This window comes from Lissotriton vulgaris, chromosome 2_1, assembly GCF_964263255.1.
Source record: "Lissotriton vulgaris chromosome 2_1, aLisVul1.2, whole genome shotgun sequence".
NCBI classification, from domain to species: domain Eukaryota; kingdom Metazoa; phylum Chordata; class Amphibia; order Caudata; family Salamandridae; genus Lissotriton; species Lissotriton vulgaris.
This window is the reverse complement of record NC_141687.1, coordinates 152112833-152130073: the sequence shown is the minus strand read 5'-3', so window position 1 is coordinate 152130073 and position 17241 is coordinate 152112833. Positions and strand designations below refer to the sequence as shown.

At 50.6% G+C, this 17241-nt stretch overlaps 1 protein-coding gene across 3 annotated transcripts in view; it reads left to right on the top strand.

Moving 5' to 3' along the window:
- Positions 1–17241, top strand: part of EIF4H (eukaryotic translation initiation factor 4H) — a 221967-nt gene that overhangs the window by 91612 nt on the left and 113114 nt on the right. For 2 of the 3 annotated variants that reach the window (XM_086954607.1, XM_086954606.1), the window contains exons 5-6: positions 501–554; positions 1216–1269. In XM_086954607.1, coding sequence (XP_086810733.1) covers positions 501–554; positions 1216–1269 — 108 coding nt within the window. The remainder of the gene's footprint in view (positions 1–500; positions 555–1215; positions 1270–17241) is intronic. The other variant, XM_086954608.1, reaches the window with a different exon arrangement.

Sequence of the window (17241 nt, the reverse complement as noted above, 5' to 3'; positions counted from 1 at the left end):
ATGCTGAGATTTGCAACCCCGTAACCTGATTCCCAAAGATTTCATATGTACTGGAGTCCGATATTATTTTTGTAACTTACCAATGCGTCACCTAGCCCAAACCTGTACATAGTTCACTTTGTTCAAATACCTTGGTTCTATGGCTAGAATATTTGTGAAATATCGCAGCACACTTACTTGAAATATGAGGGCTTTGTAGGGATCAGTATGTGAGCTCTAACAGGCATTTGTTGTGCCTCATGCTTTTCTTGCACTCGGATATCTCACCTAGTGCTCAAAGCATTGGTATTGACCCTGGCTGATGTAAATGTCAAGAAAATGATTCCTCCCATTCTTTTTCTTTAATTTCGCCATGCAGTAGAATTACAAATGTAAAGCTGCATTTTTGCAGGTTTGGTGAGCTGGTATGGATCATGTTTGGGATACGTCCTTGCATTTCATTTTGACTATCTAATATTTCAGCAAGACTTGCCAAAGTTTAATCTTGCTGTTTTTTTCAGGGCGAGGTGGTAGTTTCGACTCTAGAGGAGGTGGAAGAGATGACTTCGGCAGTGGTAACATAATCTGTTTTGTTTTTCTTGGAGCTCTTCTGTAGAAAATGCCACACTTCTGCATGCGACAGTCAATCTTTCACAAATCCTAACTCCTTTCTTCATTCATGAACTCTAAAACTCCTATGCCATTTTCCAAGGCTTTTTGGCAATGGTATTCTTTGTGTCCTTCCTTTAGTGCGTTATCTGTATATTTTCATGTAAATCTCCAATGTTGTCTTTACCACTGTCTTCTCTTCTTTTATAGAATTAGTCTCTCTCTGATCTTTAGAGTATTTTTAGATGTCCAGGAGTATTTTTGTCTGGTGGGTTCAATTAACAAAGTGAACCCATCTACTGTTGCTTGTAACAATTGTAATTATTTTTAAGTTAAGCAAACGTGTTTTTGTTGTGTGTGCTTAGAATGCTAAATTACCTGATTGCCTCTGCGAAGCAGAGGGATACACTGTTTTACTGGGGTAAATGTTGATGCCTTGTTCAGTTGTGAAAGGGTTGACGTGCCATGTTCATTAATGGACTTTACAATTATGCCCTTGATGGCGCAAACTGAATGTTTTAGATTTACGAGGGAGGGAGCGGGTCCTTTTGGAGTGACTTAATTTCTTGCACTTCATTTTCAGTGTTTTATAAGAAGTGCAAAAAGTGTAATCTTACTGTTTTTCAGAACGCGGTAGTTCTTACGGCTCTAGAGGAGGTGAAAGTGACGACTTCAGCGCCGGTAACATTCACATTTTTAATGATTGGAGCCATGCAATATATACAATTTCAAACTTTGCTTGCATGCTCACGGTTGGCTACAATTTGAATGGGATTTTCTTCCACAGCCTCACAATCCAGTGTACCTACACCATTCCTAACCACTAATAATTTTTGACTTTGGCCTAAGTTTTCGGCTTTCTAATTCATTCACGATATACACCTGGTTATCAAGAGTATCGGTTCCTTTCATACACTCAAACACCAGCTTAATGATCTAATTTACACATTAGATGTAATTCTTTTACATAATTGTGCAGCCAAACTTTTAAATTAACCAAACTAAAATTTTTAGTCTCACTGGCACCAATATATACTGTTATTAAATCACAACAGGGTTTCTAATGGAGAATTATCACCATCCATGGTACCACTCCAACAAATACCATGTATACTGTCCCGGTTCTTTGGTTCACTAATTTACACTTTCTCCATCCTCCAAAGAAACACTTCTTCTTCTTTTTTTTCTTTTTTTCTTTTCTTCCTTGAAGCCTATCTTGCTCTATTCCAGTCTGGGTATAATGATGTGTATTGTTCATGATTTAAAATGTTTGAAATGAAGACTGAAAGCTCTGGTTAAAGCCAAGAGATGCTTAAAACCTGAAACTCAAAAAATTATAAGGCCTTTCATAAAGGAGCAGTTTTTAAATGTGCAGCGAAGCTTTGAAAACCTAATCAAATGGCGCTAGTACTTCACTATGTCTAAGTCGGAAGAACTCTTCAACACTGTTGCGTATCTGAAGTCTGTGGTTAAAGTAATTTGTATTAGTTTGGAAAAAAAAATCACCATGTTATCAATTGATTTGATGTGTAATTTATAAAGTGCAGCAATTACCCGAAGGCATCATTGGTGGGTGAGAATTGGACTGGGCATCTGCCTGCTTTGCCAAGTAGGGTAAAATCATGTACTAAAGCCTTTAAAGGTTATATTTGCTGCTGTTTTGCTTCTCTTTTCAGGCCGACTTCAAGGATGCATCATGCAGTGGAGCATAATGCCTCTTAACTATGAAGATTTGCTTAAAAACTCTCCTCATCTTGCATTTCTAATGATCCACTTTTGTAGGGGCTTTTTTTTCCGACTTAGTCTAGTCATTTCAGAAATTTCGTTGGATAGAGGGACTGGGGGAGGGGTTGTTTACAGTTGCACGTAACGTTTTCGAAGCAGGATTTTGTTTGCTTATTAGTTTGAGAAACTAAAAATATCTAGCAACTATGCAACTTCTTGATGTCCTCATTAATTGCTTATTCCGTCAATTCGATGTATAAAATCAGTTTTGGGGAGGAGGGGGGTAACTGGCACATTTTGAGAGTTTCAGATGCAATTGTGCGAGTAACGGCTTCAAATGATTTGGAAATTCCCTCATTTTTTCTAAAAGTTGGGATTAGAAAATCGGTTTCCTGCAATTCAAGACAAATTGCATCTTTCAAGGAGTTAATCCTTTTTCATATCACTCAAACAGCTCCGGACCTAGACACCCTTCCCCATGTAAGTGACGTTTTCTTTATGCACTTGTTTCTGTAGTGTGCACTTCAGAGATTGAATGGGTGCAGCTTCTGCCGATTTCAGGCTCATGGTGGATTTACTTCAATTTATTTAAAAGATTTTGGTGGTGGTCTATGGTACTATTTATATTATGGAGCCATTTTGTTCAGAATGTGTCGTATGGGCTTAAGCCAGTTTGTCCATTAACATTCGCAAGTCCTGTTGGAGCTGTAGACGATTATTTTATTGATGGCTATCTGCAGAAACAGAAGGCCATATGTAGTTTACTTTGACTAGATCAGCATTCTGGTTTGTGCAAGACCATTTCAATAGCTTTGGTCTCCCAGTGGATTTAGCTGAGAAATATTGCCCATTTTGTACTGCTGTATTAACATTACTTTATGACTCTTCATATCCCCTGTTTGGATTAGTTTTAGTGTTTTTTGCTATAGTCTAATCAAATGACGGTCAAATTGTGGGTCTAACCTGCCATTTTGGATATTCTGACTTCTGTTTTAACACTACTTTTATCCATCTAATAAAGTATACTTTAAGGGTGTTGCTGAACACATGAAAGGTAGACTTGAAGGTCAAGGGTCGTACTGGTATGAGGTGAGGGCTTGTGCCTAAACTGTGGGAATTCAGTTAACTAAAGAACAAGGTTTTTGGTTCACCAGAGACATTCCGACGTCCCTGGATTTTTAACTCCTCCCTAGGAAATAGTGCTGTATCTTTTCCCAGAAGGTCCTAGAAGCAGACTGCTTTCAAATCACGGTGGCATTACATCAGCCAGGGCTGCTTTGCTATTGCTTATCATATTTTTAATGATAACGGTAGTAATAATCTGCCGAGGCTTGGTTCGGTTTTTATGTGATCTTGTACTACTAGTCAGTAGGCGTTAGTGTTTTGTGACAGAATGTCTTTGTTGCTTATAGGAAGATAAAGTAGAAATGTTTTGAGGCTGTTCTAACTGTTAAGTCTTGGTAACTGTGAGCCTTGCAGCGTGCTACTGACTCTTTTTTTTTTTTTTTTGAAGACCAATGGTCCCAAACTTTATTCAGTTTCACAGATGAGTTAAACAGCAGTCACACAGTGTCATAACAATAAACCACTACTACAAGCGGTACTCGGCTGTCAGTACAGAATGACATGGCAATTAAATACGAGTGAAAATAAACAGTAGCCAGTGGTAATGCATTAGTTCACAAGCAGCGGTGCTAGGAAATGTCTCGTGCCGCAGCGCTTGCGGCTCATTACACTGCGCTAGGACCAGGGTGCTGTAAGAAATCCGACAGTCATTGCATTGAGTTATGTTCCCTGTTCAGTACAGTAGCGAGCTGGAGCAGGATCATATCCCCCGTCGTCACATGGATCGCTGGGCTTCCGCTGCCTGTACATGAAAACACCCAGTTGCCATTGTATGATACGGAAACAGGGAGGGGGGTGTCGAGCATTAGCGCGTGTACAAAATCAACAGTCTCTGTGTCAACCAAAAGGTATAACTGGGAATTAAAAGAGGAGGGGGAGGGAGAAACATTTCAACAACTGCTGGACTAGTGCATGTGCGTGTGGTAGTGTGTCTTGAATCCTAGCCGTGTGTGGTGCACCCTGTACGGGCTGCGCAGGGGCGGGGGTGATCGAGGATGTGGTGTCGCTGCGGCCGCGGGGGTGGAGGCGGGGGGGAGGAGGCAGCGGGGGGGAAGGGCAGCGGCGGGGGGGCGGCAGGGGACATCGCTCGGTGTGCAAGAGCTCGGTAGTCGGGGCTGGCGGCGGGGGGGGAATGAGGGGGGGAGGGGGGGGCGCGGCAGCGGGGGGGGGGATGGGGGGGGGGACGCGGTAGTGGGGGGGGGCAAATTCCGTGACCTATATGGACAGCAAGCGACAGGGCCCCTTCTATTCCGCGTCAGGTTGGCATTCTATACCGGCCCGGGTGCATGCCCTGTGGTACGCGATCAGGGTAGCGTCCCAGTCTTGGGCGATCGGGTATTTCCGTAGGCCAGTGGTCTCCTCTCTGTGTAGGGACACACTCTCCGCACTGGCCCAGTTGCCAAAAGAGCGACGCCAGTCTGCAGGGCGCGGTGGGTTGGCGTTTTTCCACCGTTTCGTAATGAGGCGTTTAGCCGTAATGAGGCCTAAGTCCCAAAAGCGTGCCCGCAGCTTGGTCTGCTTGGTTCTCCTGTAGAGCCCCAGTAAGCATACTTCCCACGTCTTGGGGAGAGTTTCGCCCGAGGCCGCCGTCAGCGTGTCAGTGACCGCTGACCAGTACGAGGCGAGGTGGGCGCAGTTCCAGAGTGCGTGCAGGAAGTCCGAGTCTAGGAGGCCACATCTGGGACATGCCGACGAAGTGAGTCCGAAGTAGCGATTCAGTTTGTCAGGAGACAAATACGCTCGATGAATGATATAATATTGGATGGTTTTAAATCGCGCGTTTCGGGGAACATTTCTAGCGCCCGCTAATATTGCGGTCCATTGTTTGTCCGTCCAGTCGGAGCCTCGGTCGGTCGTCCACTTCCCCCTCAGCCTTTGGGAGGAGAATTGAGTATGGGTGTGTAGTGCCTGTGCCAGCCAGTGCACTATATGAGACCCATTGCCCATCACGTGCAGGTACTGGATGAGAAGATGAGTGGGCGGTTCTTGGCTCATGTCACCCCATGCCTTCGTCAGTTCATGTAGGAGTCCGGCGTGTGCCAGGAATTGACCCACTGGCAGCTCGGTGTCTGCGGTCAGGGTCTCGAAGGGCAGCAGCACTCCGTCGCTATATAGGCCGCTCAGGTCGTCCAGGTCTGCCGCCGTCCAGCTGCATAGCGCAGTCGAGGAAAATATGCTAGTGCCCAAGGGAGTTCCCAGTAGTGGCAGGTTCGGAGCGTAGGGCACTGTACCTTTGGTAAGTCTGAGGGCCCGCGCAAAGCACCGCTTCGCGATCGCCACATGGACTTGTGTGGGGTGTCGCCCCTGCGTTAGGGGGTGGAAGAGTGTGAGCACCTGCACGGGGGACAGAGTGGTATCAGCCGTGGCCGTGTCTATCAGGTTCTTGCCGCTCAGCCAGTAAGCGACCCATTGTAGCTGGGCTGCTAAGTAATATAACTCCTGGTTGGGGACGGCTAAGCCTCCAGCGTCTGTGGCCGCATATAGAGTCTTTAACGCTACCCGTGGTCTCCCTTTGTTCCAAATAAGGCGCCTGGTGAGAGTTTCCAGCCCTCTGAATATGCGCGCTGGCACATACACTGGCAGGTTAGCATAATAATAGAGGAGCCGGGGGAGCATTATCATTTTGGTCAGTGCCACTCTGGCCGGCACATTCAGCGGGAGGGAGTTCCAGAACGTGACCTGGGCCGTGAGTGAGGATATAGCCCTCACCAGGTTACCCTCCAGGAGATCCACGGGGTCTCGATATATCAAGATCCCTAGGTACCTGAATACCGTCGGGTGCCATCGGAGCGTCTCCCCCATCATGCGCACCTCACATTGCGGCATCTCGCTACTGAATGCGTAGGTTCCCGATTTGGCCCAGTTAACGCGGAGCCCCGACATATCTCCGAATGTACGGAAGATGTCCGCGATTGCCTCAGGTATGCATGTGAGATCTCTGACATACAGTAGTAGATCATCGGCATATAGAGACACCGAGTGTATGCCGTCCGCTAGTGGGATGCCCCATGTGGCGCCGGAGGTGCGGAGCAGTTCCGCCAATGGCTCCATCGCCAGGGCGAATATCATAGGGGAGAGGGGGCAGCCCTGTCTGGTACCCCGCCCAATGCGGATCCTGTCGGAAAACAACCGCCCAGTCCGGACACGCACTTCGGGCGCCTGATAGAGGAGCCCCACCATCTGGATATAGGCTTCGCCTAGTTCGTATTTCTCAAGGACTCGGAGGAGATACGGCCATTCCACCGAGTCGAACGCTTTTTCCAGATCGAGCACGATGCACCCTGAACGCGGCCAGGTAGGGGTTGCATACCGTTGGATCTTAAAAAACCGGCGTAGATTGTAGGACGTGCTCCGGGTGGGCACAAAGCCATTTTGATCAGCGTGCACCAGCGTGGGGACCAGCGGTGCAAGTCTCCGGGCGAGCGTCGCGGCTAATATTTTATAATCGGTGTTGAGGAGTGCCAATGGTCTGTATGAGCCAAGTTCGGTCGCCTCCCTGCCTGGTTTCAGCAGAGAGACCACGTTAGCTTCGTTTAGGGACGCTGGGAGCTCAGCATCTTCCAATGCCGCCTTATACATTCTCAGCAGTTCTGGTATTAGCACCAGTGAGTAGGCTTTGTAGAACTCTGCCGGGAGCCCGTCAGGGCCCGGCGCTTTGCCATTGGAAAGGGAGAAAATCACGTCCCGTAGTTCCTCACCGGTAATTGCAGCACCCAGCTCCGCCTGGTGGGCAGCAGTAGCTGTTGGGAGCTGCAGGGTCGTCAGATAGTCCACGATCTCCACCACGGTGGCCTGCAGCCGTGTGTTATACAGGGACTTGTAATGTGACGCGAACGCCTGGTGGATCTGTGTCTGGGTGTAGACCTCGACGCCTTGGGGCGTACGGATCGACAGGACCGGCGCAGACTGCGTGTCCTGCCGTATCAGCCACGATAGCAGTCTGCCAGGTTTGTCCCCCGCGTTGTGAGTGCGCGCGGAGTGGGCCGCGAAGTTAATGTTCTTTAGGCGCTCCATCAACGCAGCGTGATCTGCCCTGGTCGAGATCAGCTGGGAATCATCGCCTCCCGTCGCCTCCCGTTCTTTATCCAGTAGCGCCTCCTCCACCCTTATCAGGTCCCTCTCCACCTGGCCTCGTAGGCCCGCCTGAACACTGAGGCAGCCTCCCCGGGTGACCGCCTTGAAGGCGTCCCACTCAAGTCTCGGGGAGGAGGTCGAGTCGGTGTTGTCTTCAAAATATTGAATGATTCTCCTGGACATCTCCTCCCGGAATGGCGGGTCGAGTAGGAGGTCCGGCTGTAAGCGCCATGTGGGTACGGGCGGACGTGGGCGCCGCCATCCATAGACCAGTGTGTGCGGGTTATGGTCCGAGTGCGTCCGTCCCAGATAGTCAGCGTCAGTCACGGAGGAAATCAGGTCGCGGGACAGCATGTATCGGTCCAACCTAACATGCAGAGAATGGGCTCCCGAGTAATAGGAATACACCCGGGCGGTGGGATTCCTGACTCGCCAGGCGTCGTGCAGGTTCCATTGCGTCGCCCAATTGGTGAGGGCCCTGGAAGTCGCTTGCGCTGGGGCGATCGCTGCTGGGGGGGACGAGCGGTCAAGGGAAACATCTAGTACGCAGTTGTAATCCCCGCCCACCATCAAGGGTACGTCTGGCCAGGGCGCAATTACTGCCGACAAGCGCGTGAAGAATTTCCCCTGTTCCACATTGGGTGCGTATATGGAGGCTATGACAATTTGCTGTCCGTCTAGTCTACCCCGTATGAAGACGTAGCGTCCCTCGGTGTCGATATTGCTGTGTGTTAGTGCGAATGGAACCCCAGGTCTGACCCAGATCAGGGTCCCCCGCGCGAACGCTGAAAAGGTCGTGGCGTATATCTGCCCCCTCCACCTACGGCGAAGTGCGGCCACCTCAGCGGCGACTAGGTGTGTCTCCTGCAGTAGTGCAATCTGGACCTGATGTCGCCTAAGGTATGAGTACACCTGGTATCTACGTGAGGGTGTGTGCATGCCCCTGACATTCCAGGTACAAAATTTAATCGTAGCCATCACAGTATGCATCGCGCTCAAGCACCCAGCCGCCCCCCCCCAACCCCCAGCCCACCCCACCCACACACACACAGCGGCCGCGGACAGTGGCTATTGTTACCCCTTGCCCACTCCCACAGTCCCAGGGATGCACGTTGTAGCATTGCAATGTCCACACTAGTCTCAAAAGGAAGAACTTTAACAGAAACATAATACCAAAAGGGCAACGACAGAACGAGTCACCGCCCAAACGCTCTATCGAGCTTAATCAATCCGTGAGATCAATGGGGGGATGACTAAGTTCAGCACGTGAGTAAAGCAAGTGAGTTCAAGTCGCCAAGAGAGCTGTGGCAGCTCCCCTCCACGGGCAGTATGTCTAGGGGCACCAAATGTCAGTGGCAGTGTCCGCAGACAAGTCATGGTTCCCAATGTCGCTGGTCTCGGATAGTCCACCCCTGGGGGGGGGATCCCATCTGCTACTTCCACAGGGGGGGCCACTCACCTCTAGGGGTCCGTCCACCCCACCAGATGCTTGCTCCCAGTGACGTGTCAATGGGACCGCTCCAACCCCTCTCTCGGTGTCACGGCGGGCCGTGCCGGGCCGGTAGGTGGGGGGATCAGGAGTGGAGCTCAGATCACGGAGATGGGGCTGTATGTAGCTGCCGTGGGTCTCAGAAGTGCTGTTGTGGACTCCCGGACAGGTCAGCCTTAAAAGTGACCAAACTGTCCCAGGATGCCAATCGCGACGCCCAGGCCTGGGCTAGGTTGAGGAGGGTCGTTTATGCTATCAGATCCGATGTTTGGGGTGTGACATCCGGCAAGCCCTCAGTGTTTGAGTCATCTGGCAGTCCGTACATGAAATCGTCGTCCTCGCTCCCGCGTGATCTTGGGCTTGCGTTGGAGATCAGGATGGGCGATTGTGAACCACTGATCTCAGCCGTTCTCCGGATGGCCTCTCGATGTTCAATCAGTATTTGCTCTGGGGTGGGTCCAATTTCTGCGTCTGTGGTCGGCGACCCGGGCCTCGAGACGTGTCGTTGTCTCCGCCTGCGGGCACCTCGATTTCGGCGCTGCTCCTTCGGCGCAGGTACGTAGTTGGCATCCACTCCTGAATCCAGCCAGGCCGCCGCTGCCTCTGGAGTATCGAAGAAGTGGGTTTTGTCCTGCGCCACCACTCTGAGACGTGCTGGGAACAGCAAGGAGTACTTGAGAGCCAGGCGCCTGAGCCGTTGTTTCACCTCTAGGAACGATTGACGCCGGCGCTGGACCTGAATGGTGTAATCAGGGAAGAACATCACCTTGGCGTTGTCCACCTGTATGTCCGACAGTTTCCGCGTTTCGCGGAGAATGGCGTCCCGGTCACGGTAATTCAGCACCCGCATGAGCATTGGCCTCGGGCTGGAGCCCTCCGGGGGTGGACGGGACGGTACTCTGTGCGCTCTTTCCACCACAAAATGCGGTGACAGGGTGCCTTCTGGTAGGAGCTCTCTGAGCCAGATCTCCATATGTTCCGCAGTCTCCCTCCGTTCCCATCGTTCCGGCAGGCCCACTATGCGTACATTGTTTCTTCTGGCCCGACCTTCAGCATCCTCCGCTCTATCCTCGAGGAATTCCACCCGGTTGAGTAGGTCACGGACGTGCTTATCTGTCTGCGTCAGCTTGGGTGTGGTCTCCGCCATTGTTTGCTCCAAGGCCGTGGTGCGGTCAGACAGTTTCTTGTGGTCCGCTCGAAGGAGCGTTAAGTCCACAGCCACTTTATCGATCCTGTTCTCCAGTGACGTACGGGTGAGCTGCATGGATTCCTCCAGGCGTTCCATGGCCGCCAGCATAGTGTCCAGTTTGGAGGCGGTTTGGTCAGCCTCTGTGTTCTTCACCATCTTTCCTTTGCTCAGTGTCCCACCGGTGCCGGTCTTCGCTCTGGTCCCCCCTGACATGTGGGTGGTTGTCACGGGTAGGCAGCCGGTCAGGCAAGCTTTCACGGCGAACGCTGTTGGGGCCCGTGCGTACTAGCCTCTCCTGGTCAGGCCGTCCGCTCAGCCCGTGCCGGGCGGTGTGCGGGATCCTGGATGCCACCTGACGTTGCGTGGGGCACCGTGGAGCTCGGTGCTGGATTAGCTGAGGTGGAGAATGCGGAGCTGTTCTGGGTTCTCACCCGCGTGGGCCTGGGCAGGTCCCCTGGTGTAAGGCCGATTGTTAGATGGGCTGTCTCGACGTGGTCACGGTCTGTGTGTCGCGTGGGCCGGGCTCTTCAGCACTGGATGGGTCCGACGTTGACCAGCGGCTGTATCTGTACAGCGGGTGGGTTCCGGTGTCCAGGAGGTGGGGCCACCCAGCTACCGTTGCCGATCATTCAGGCCCAGGGGCGACGTCGATAGTGCGGGTCACCAAGCAGTAGAGTGCGATAGTCCTCCGGCTCCCGCTAGTTTTGGCGGGAAGTCCCCAGCGCCGGCAGGCAGGGCGGGTCAGCAGTGCAGGGCGCCGCGGGTCAGTGTGGCGTGCCTGCTTGTGGTCTCTGGGATCCCCGCGCCGTGGGTTCACCGGGGGTACCGGGCGCTGTGGTACCGTCTCGTCCCCCTCGCTGGGCCAGCGACAAGGCGGCGGGCGAGTGTGAGGGTCCAGGGGGCAGAGCGGGTCAGTTTTCGCTGTGGTCTGCCGGGAGCCAGGGGCAACGCTGATCAAATGGACCCCCAGGTGTCCGAGTGGTCCCCCTCTCCGGTGCTCGCAAGGCCTGGCAGGATGCCTCCAGGGTCGGTCGGCAGGGCGGGCCGATTTCACCGCCTGCCGTGGGCCAGGGTTGGATGCCTTGCAGCTGAATCTGGGGCTCCTGCACGGCTGGAGCGCTGGTGGGTGGCCGGCGTTGCGGCGCGGTATCCTTCCCCTCCGGATCGCGCCGGGGAGTGCACACGTGTTGCGGCCTACCTCGTTGGGCCGGATCCCCGGTCTTGGGTAGATGGGGCCGCCGACCGGAAGTGAGCCCTGGGCGGGCAGGTGCAGCAGCAGCTGACGGTCGGGGGGGTCCGGTGCTCCGATCCTCCTGAAATTTTCAGGGATGGCAGGGCAGGTCCCCGGGTGCACTCGGTCCGAGTTTGGGCCCGAATGCACCGGAATTGAAGGAGAAATCGCCCGTGGAAGGGGAGCCTCGCTCGGAGCTCTACCCGGGCACGTCCTCTTACATTGCGCTCTTGGCCACGCCCCCCCAGCGTGCTACTGACTCTTCATATAATTCTGTGTTCTTAGCCGGTATAAGCGATCTTTAAGAGTGCTGAAGAGTCGTCCTGGAAAAATATTTGCAATGTTTTGATTGAACCTGACCTGGAGGAATGCATAATCCTTTCAGAGGAGTAGTTCCACTGTTGCTGAATCTGACCAGGCAGTGGTCCCAAACTCCGCTGTTACTGGTCGTTCGTTCAGTTGATGCATATTTAAACTTTTACTACTTGTTTTTAGGTAACAAGGAGATTACACTCCTGGAAATTGGGGTTCTAATATGAGTCCCACGCTGACATGGATGAGTATAAGGAAGTGTTTTGTCCCTGGGACATTTGGTAAAGATCTGGCCTCTTTATGGTATGTTAAATTTATTTTGCGCACAGCTACTCATGAGTATCCCGCCGCAAATCTAGTGGGGTGCGGTAGTGGACTTGAGATGGAAAGATGTGTTCAATTTTTTCTTGAAAGCCACTGGATCCTGGATAGTGCGCAGAGCCAGTGGAAGAGCATTCCAAGCAGTAGTTGCCTTCACTGAAAATGAGCCACCACCCATCCTCTGCCACTTAAATTGTGGGACTCTGGCAAGGAATAGATGCAGAGCGCGCAGGGGCTTAAAAAGAAACCAGCCTCTGCAGGTAAAGAGGACCACAACCATGAAGCGCCCAATGGGCCATAATCAATAATTTGAATTTCACTCTGGCTGCTGAAGGCAGCCAGTGATATAGACACAGCTGGTTATGGACTCTGTCCCTGGCTGACAGACTCGCCAACAATCTGGCTGGGGTGTTCTGGACCACCTGTAGCTTCTTCCACCGGTAGCCCGGGATGCAAGCGAAGAGGGCATCGGTATAATCCAGCCGAGACCTAATCGGCGTACACCTAATTGTTTGTCTCCCGCAGCTGGCAGAAGAGGAAAAAAACTTCTAACTATTTAAGCAGGCCGAAGCTGCCACCGGCCAGCTTCTTAATGTGTGCCGCAAAGGAAAGTGCTTCATTAAACCAGACCCCAACATTTTTTGCATGTTTCCCTGTGGAGGTCGACACGGGTAGTCTGGAGGCCTAAGCTGAAATTCGAAGGAAAAGTGCCAAACAGAATCTCCGATTTCCCTTCATTGCATTTGAGCTGTGCATCCGCCATCCACTTAAAAATTAAGGCTAGGCAATGTTGGGCCTGAGATACGAAGCCCGCCCCTTTATCCTAGGTGAAGAGCAACTGGGTGTTGTCCGCATACGCCATCACCGTAGCCCCAACTCCTCTGCTAAATATATCAAAGGAGTCCTAGATGTTAAATAAGAGGGGGCTAAGGGCAGATCCCTGCGGAACAACCGTTGAAACCACCTGAGGGGAGGAGGAAAAGGATGGAATCCAGATCTGCTCGATCCGCTCCTTTTTGGAATGTCTGAGCCATTCCCACACTGTGCCTGTCAGCCCAATCCTGGCTAGACTAGACAGAAGCAATGGATGCGGTACCGTATCGAACGTGGCCGAGAGGTAGAGTAAAATAAGCGCCGCCCACCTCCAGACAGTCCCGTATGGCCTCTGCCACTTCAACCATCACGGTTTCAGTGCTATGTGACGAGCGGAACCCAGACTGCGCTGGATGTAAAAGCGCCTCCTTTTCCTCAAAGACGGTCAGCTGTTTATTTACAACCTTTTCACATACCATGGCTAATGCAGGGAGGAGAGAGATGGGCCAATAGTTCCCTGGGCAAAGAGGTCTAGTGATTGCTTTTTAAGGAGAGGCCGAATCTTAGCCTCCATCCAGGACAGGGGGACCACCACTTCCTGAAGGAAAAGTTTGAAAATGGCGGTCACTTCTACATTTACAACCTCAGCAGCCGCTGCCAATGTCCTAGCCGGCCACGGGTCAGACGGAGAGCCTGATTTTAAAGCTTTAAGAATTTTAAGACATTCTTGCGGGACAACTGGCCTAAATTCAGACAATAAGCATCCAGTGCCTACTGGGGTGCAAACCAGGGAATCCTCTGCATAAACAGTCCGAGGAATGAAGGTTGTTTGAATCCTGAGATCTTATCTCTAAACGATCGAGAGTGTTACACCATGAGTGTGAGGATGGCATTACACTGGCTTGGGCCATGGGAGACCTAAAACTCTGGACGATTGCATAGATTTCCCTAGTGTTATTGTTGGCAGCTTCAATACTGGTTGAATAGAATTGCCTTTTGGCCAACTTGATCGATGCATAGTAGAATTTCTGCTTATCTAAGCTTACCTGTGTCTGCAGAGAAACATCCACCCCTCCTCCATATCGGTTTGAGGATTTTACAATCCTGTTTCATGCCTTTAAGCACAGAGTTTAACCAGGGTTTGGACAGTGATTCTCTGGCCAATCTGTTCGAACGAGGAGGGGCCACCGTCGCCACCACCGACGAGACCCAGCTAAAGAACTCTGCAACCTGAGCATCGAGCTCTCCTACCAGTCTTAGTTTAGAGACTTCCAACACTGTTAAATGCAGACTGATCAATTTTCCCGAAAAATGATGTTCGAGGCATATGGGCTGCAGATGGTACATTATGAATAGATCGCCATCTGGTGTTGGGCTCGGATGATTGCACTTTGTTTTTCTCTTGGAGAGTCTTTTGTATCTTGGTGAATCCTCCCTTAGTTGGTAGTGCGCATGGGCATCGGCTCCATCCTTAGATTGTTTTTTTCCGCCATCGGGTTCGGATGAGGATCGAGACGCTCCAGATCAACTTCAGAAGAAAGTGATTTATCGGCGCGTATTCCCTTTCCAATTCGACGCTATTGTTATCGAACACGTTTCATTTCCATTCCGACGCGTTGCAAATTCAAAATCGAAGAGACAAACTTGGATCTACGTCGAAGAACAGGAGGCCTTTCTCGACGCAGTCAAGCCCGGAGTCCATGGAAAGGACTCCATTCAAAAAATGTCCAACGTGTGGTGCTAAGTTCCCACACAAGGACCTACACGAGGTGTGCAACCTCTGTCTATCGCCTGAACACGAATCCAGGGACTGCGAAGCCTGTGCAGCATTCTCCTCCAAGCTAACGATTAGAAATCGTCGAGCTCGAAGACACGAGGTTTCCAGAATGCAGGCGGAGGCGATCCCGGAGCTGTTCGGAGACGAGCAAATCGAGGAAGAAGAGGACCAGTCGGGGTCGGAAGGGGACCAGTCGGAGGTTGAAGAACTCATCGAGCAACAAACCGTGAGTGACGACGATCCCTTACCGAAAAACCGACCCCGTGCGGTAACGACCCCGCCCTAGGGCCCGGTCAAACCGCAGTAAAAAGTTTCCGACGCCCCGCCCTCGGGCCCGGCAACGAAACTGAAACTGAAACCGAAACACTCGGACCCCCACCATGTCTGATCCGAGAAAAGGGAGACATCGACTTCGGCACCGAGGCTACATACAAGGGAAAGCTCGGTATCGAAACATTCCATGTCCAAGATACACTCGATACCCAGAAAGTCGGAATCGAGCAGACATTCGGTGTCGAAAACAACAAGATCTGACGATCGAAAACAAAAGCACCTCTCGGAACCAGGACCTTCGGTACCGATTCAGGAGCAACAGACAGATCCCAAACAAAAGATCTTGTTTATTGATCCGCAAACTGGGAAAGTGGTCACGAAGAAGAGAGAGTGAACAGTCAGAAGATAAACCTCTTCCTTCAAAAAAGAGAACAATGGGGACAAATATAACTCCTCCTGCTTCTCCTAGACCTAAAGTCACACCCTCTTCTCCTATTCCTCACAATAGGACAAATATTCCTACACCTTCCACACCAAGACCAGCTACACCTCAGTCAGATGTAGACAGTGATCTAGGGGAGGGAGAACCTCAAGGGGATGACGAAACTATCCCAGATGAGGAGGACCCATGGGAAAACTATGATGTAGGGTCAGATGAGGACAACGACCCAGAGCTATATCCCTCAAAGCCTTCACCACCTGATGATAACACAGGTTTTGTGCAGCTCATTATTAGGGCAGCAAAATATCACAAACTAGATATGCATACAGAACCTCAAATAGAGGATTTCTTGTTAGACTCTACCTAATGCACAGAGAACATCAGGTACTCTTCCTATGTTGAAGGGTCTTCTTAGTCACACAGAGGAAATATTCGAAAACCCAGTGAGAGCCAGGGTGTTAAACCCAAGAATTGATAAAAAATATAAAGCGGCTCCAAAGGACCCAATATTTATTAAAGGGCATGTACCTCTAGACTCGCTGGTGGTCTCAAACGCTCGTAAAAGAGCAAACTCATTATCTACAGGAGAGGCTCCTCCACCAGATAAAGAGTCAAAGTTAATAGATGCATCAGGCAAAAGAGTAGCATCACAGGCAGCTAATAGCTGGCGTATAGCCAATACACCAGCACTACTCTCACGTTATGACAGGGCACATTATGATGAATTAGAGAAACTTATCACACATCTCCCCAAAGAACATCAGAAAAAGGCAGATCAATTAATACAGGAAGGTAAAATAATAACTAATACCTCCATTAAATGCGCACTAGACGCAGCAGACACTGCAGCAAGATCTATTAACACCAGTGTCATGCTAAGAAGACATGCATGGCTTAGAATCTCAGGATTCAAACAAGAAGTACAAACGGCCCTACTGAACAAACCATTTGATCAAAAGACACTGTTTGGTTCAAGCACAGACGAGACCTTAGAAAAAATGAAGAAAGATACAGAAACGGCTAAGTCAATGGGAGCATTGCAACAGCCAACACACAGAGGTTCCTTTCGTAGATCCACCTGTAGAGGGGGCTCAAAGAATACAGGAACAAATCAGCAATCCACCTTTCACACCAACATCACCCAGAGGTAATTCAAGAGGCAGTTACAGAGGTAACAACAACAAGGGTAGAGGCCGCTGAAATAATAACAACCGCAACGCCTCAACACCAAAACAGTGACTTCATAGAACTCCCCCCAGACCACATTACACCGGTCGGGCGACGTCTATCACAGTTCCTACCTGTCTGGGAAGACATCACATCAGACAAGTGGGTGAGACAAATTATCCAACATGGTTATTGCCTAGAACTCACAGCTACCCCACCAAACATCCCCCCCAAACAGCGTCCAATGAGTCAAGATCATCTGACATTGTTAAGAGAAGAAGTTCTAGCACTTCTACAAAAGCATGCAATAGAGAAGGTCTCAAAAGATCAACAAGGAACAGGAGTATACTCTCTATACTTCCTGATCCCCAAAAAGGACGGGTCCCTAAGACCAATATTAGACCTCAGACCTCTCAATGCTTACATAAATTCAGAGCATTTCCACATGGTCACGCTCCAACAAGTACTCCCTTTACTGAAGAAAGGGGACTTTCTTTCTACACTGGATCTAAAAGACGCTTACTTTCATATCCCAATTCACAAAGCCCACAGAAAATACCTAAGATTTGTGTTAGAAGGACAACACTATCAGTTCAAAGTCCTTCCATTCGGTGTCACAACAGCACCAAGAGTTTTCACAAAATGTCTAGCTGTGGTGGCAGCACACCTAAGAAGACAACAAATACATGTCTTCCCATACTTGGACGATTGGCTA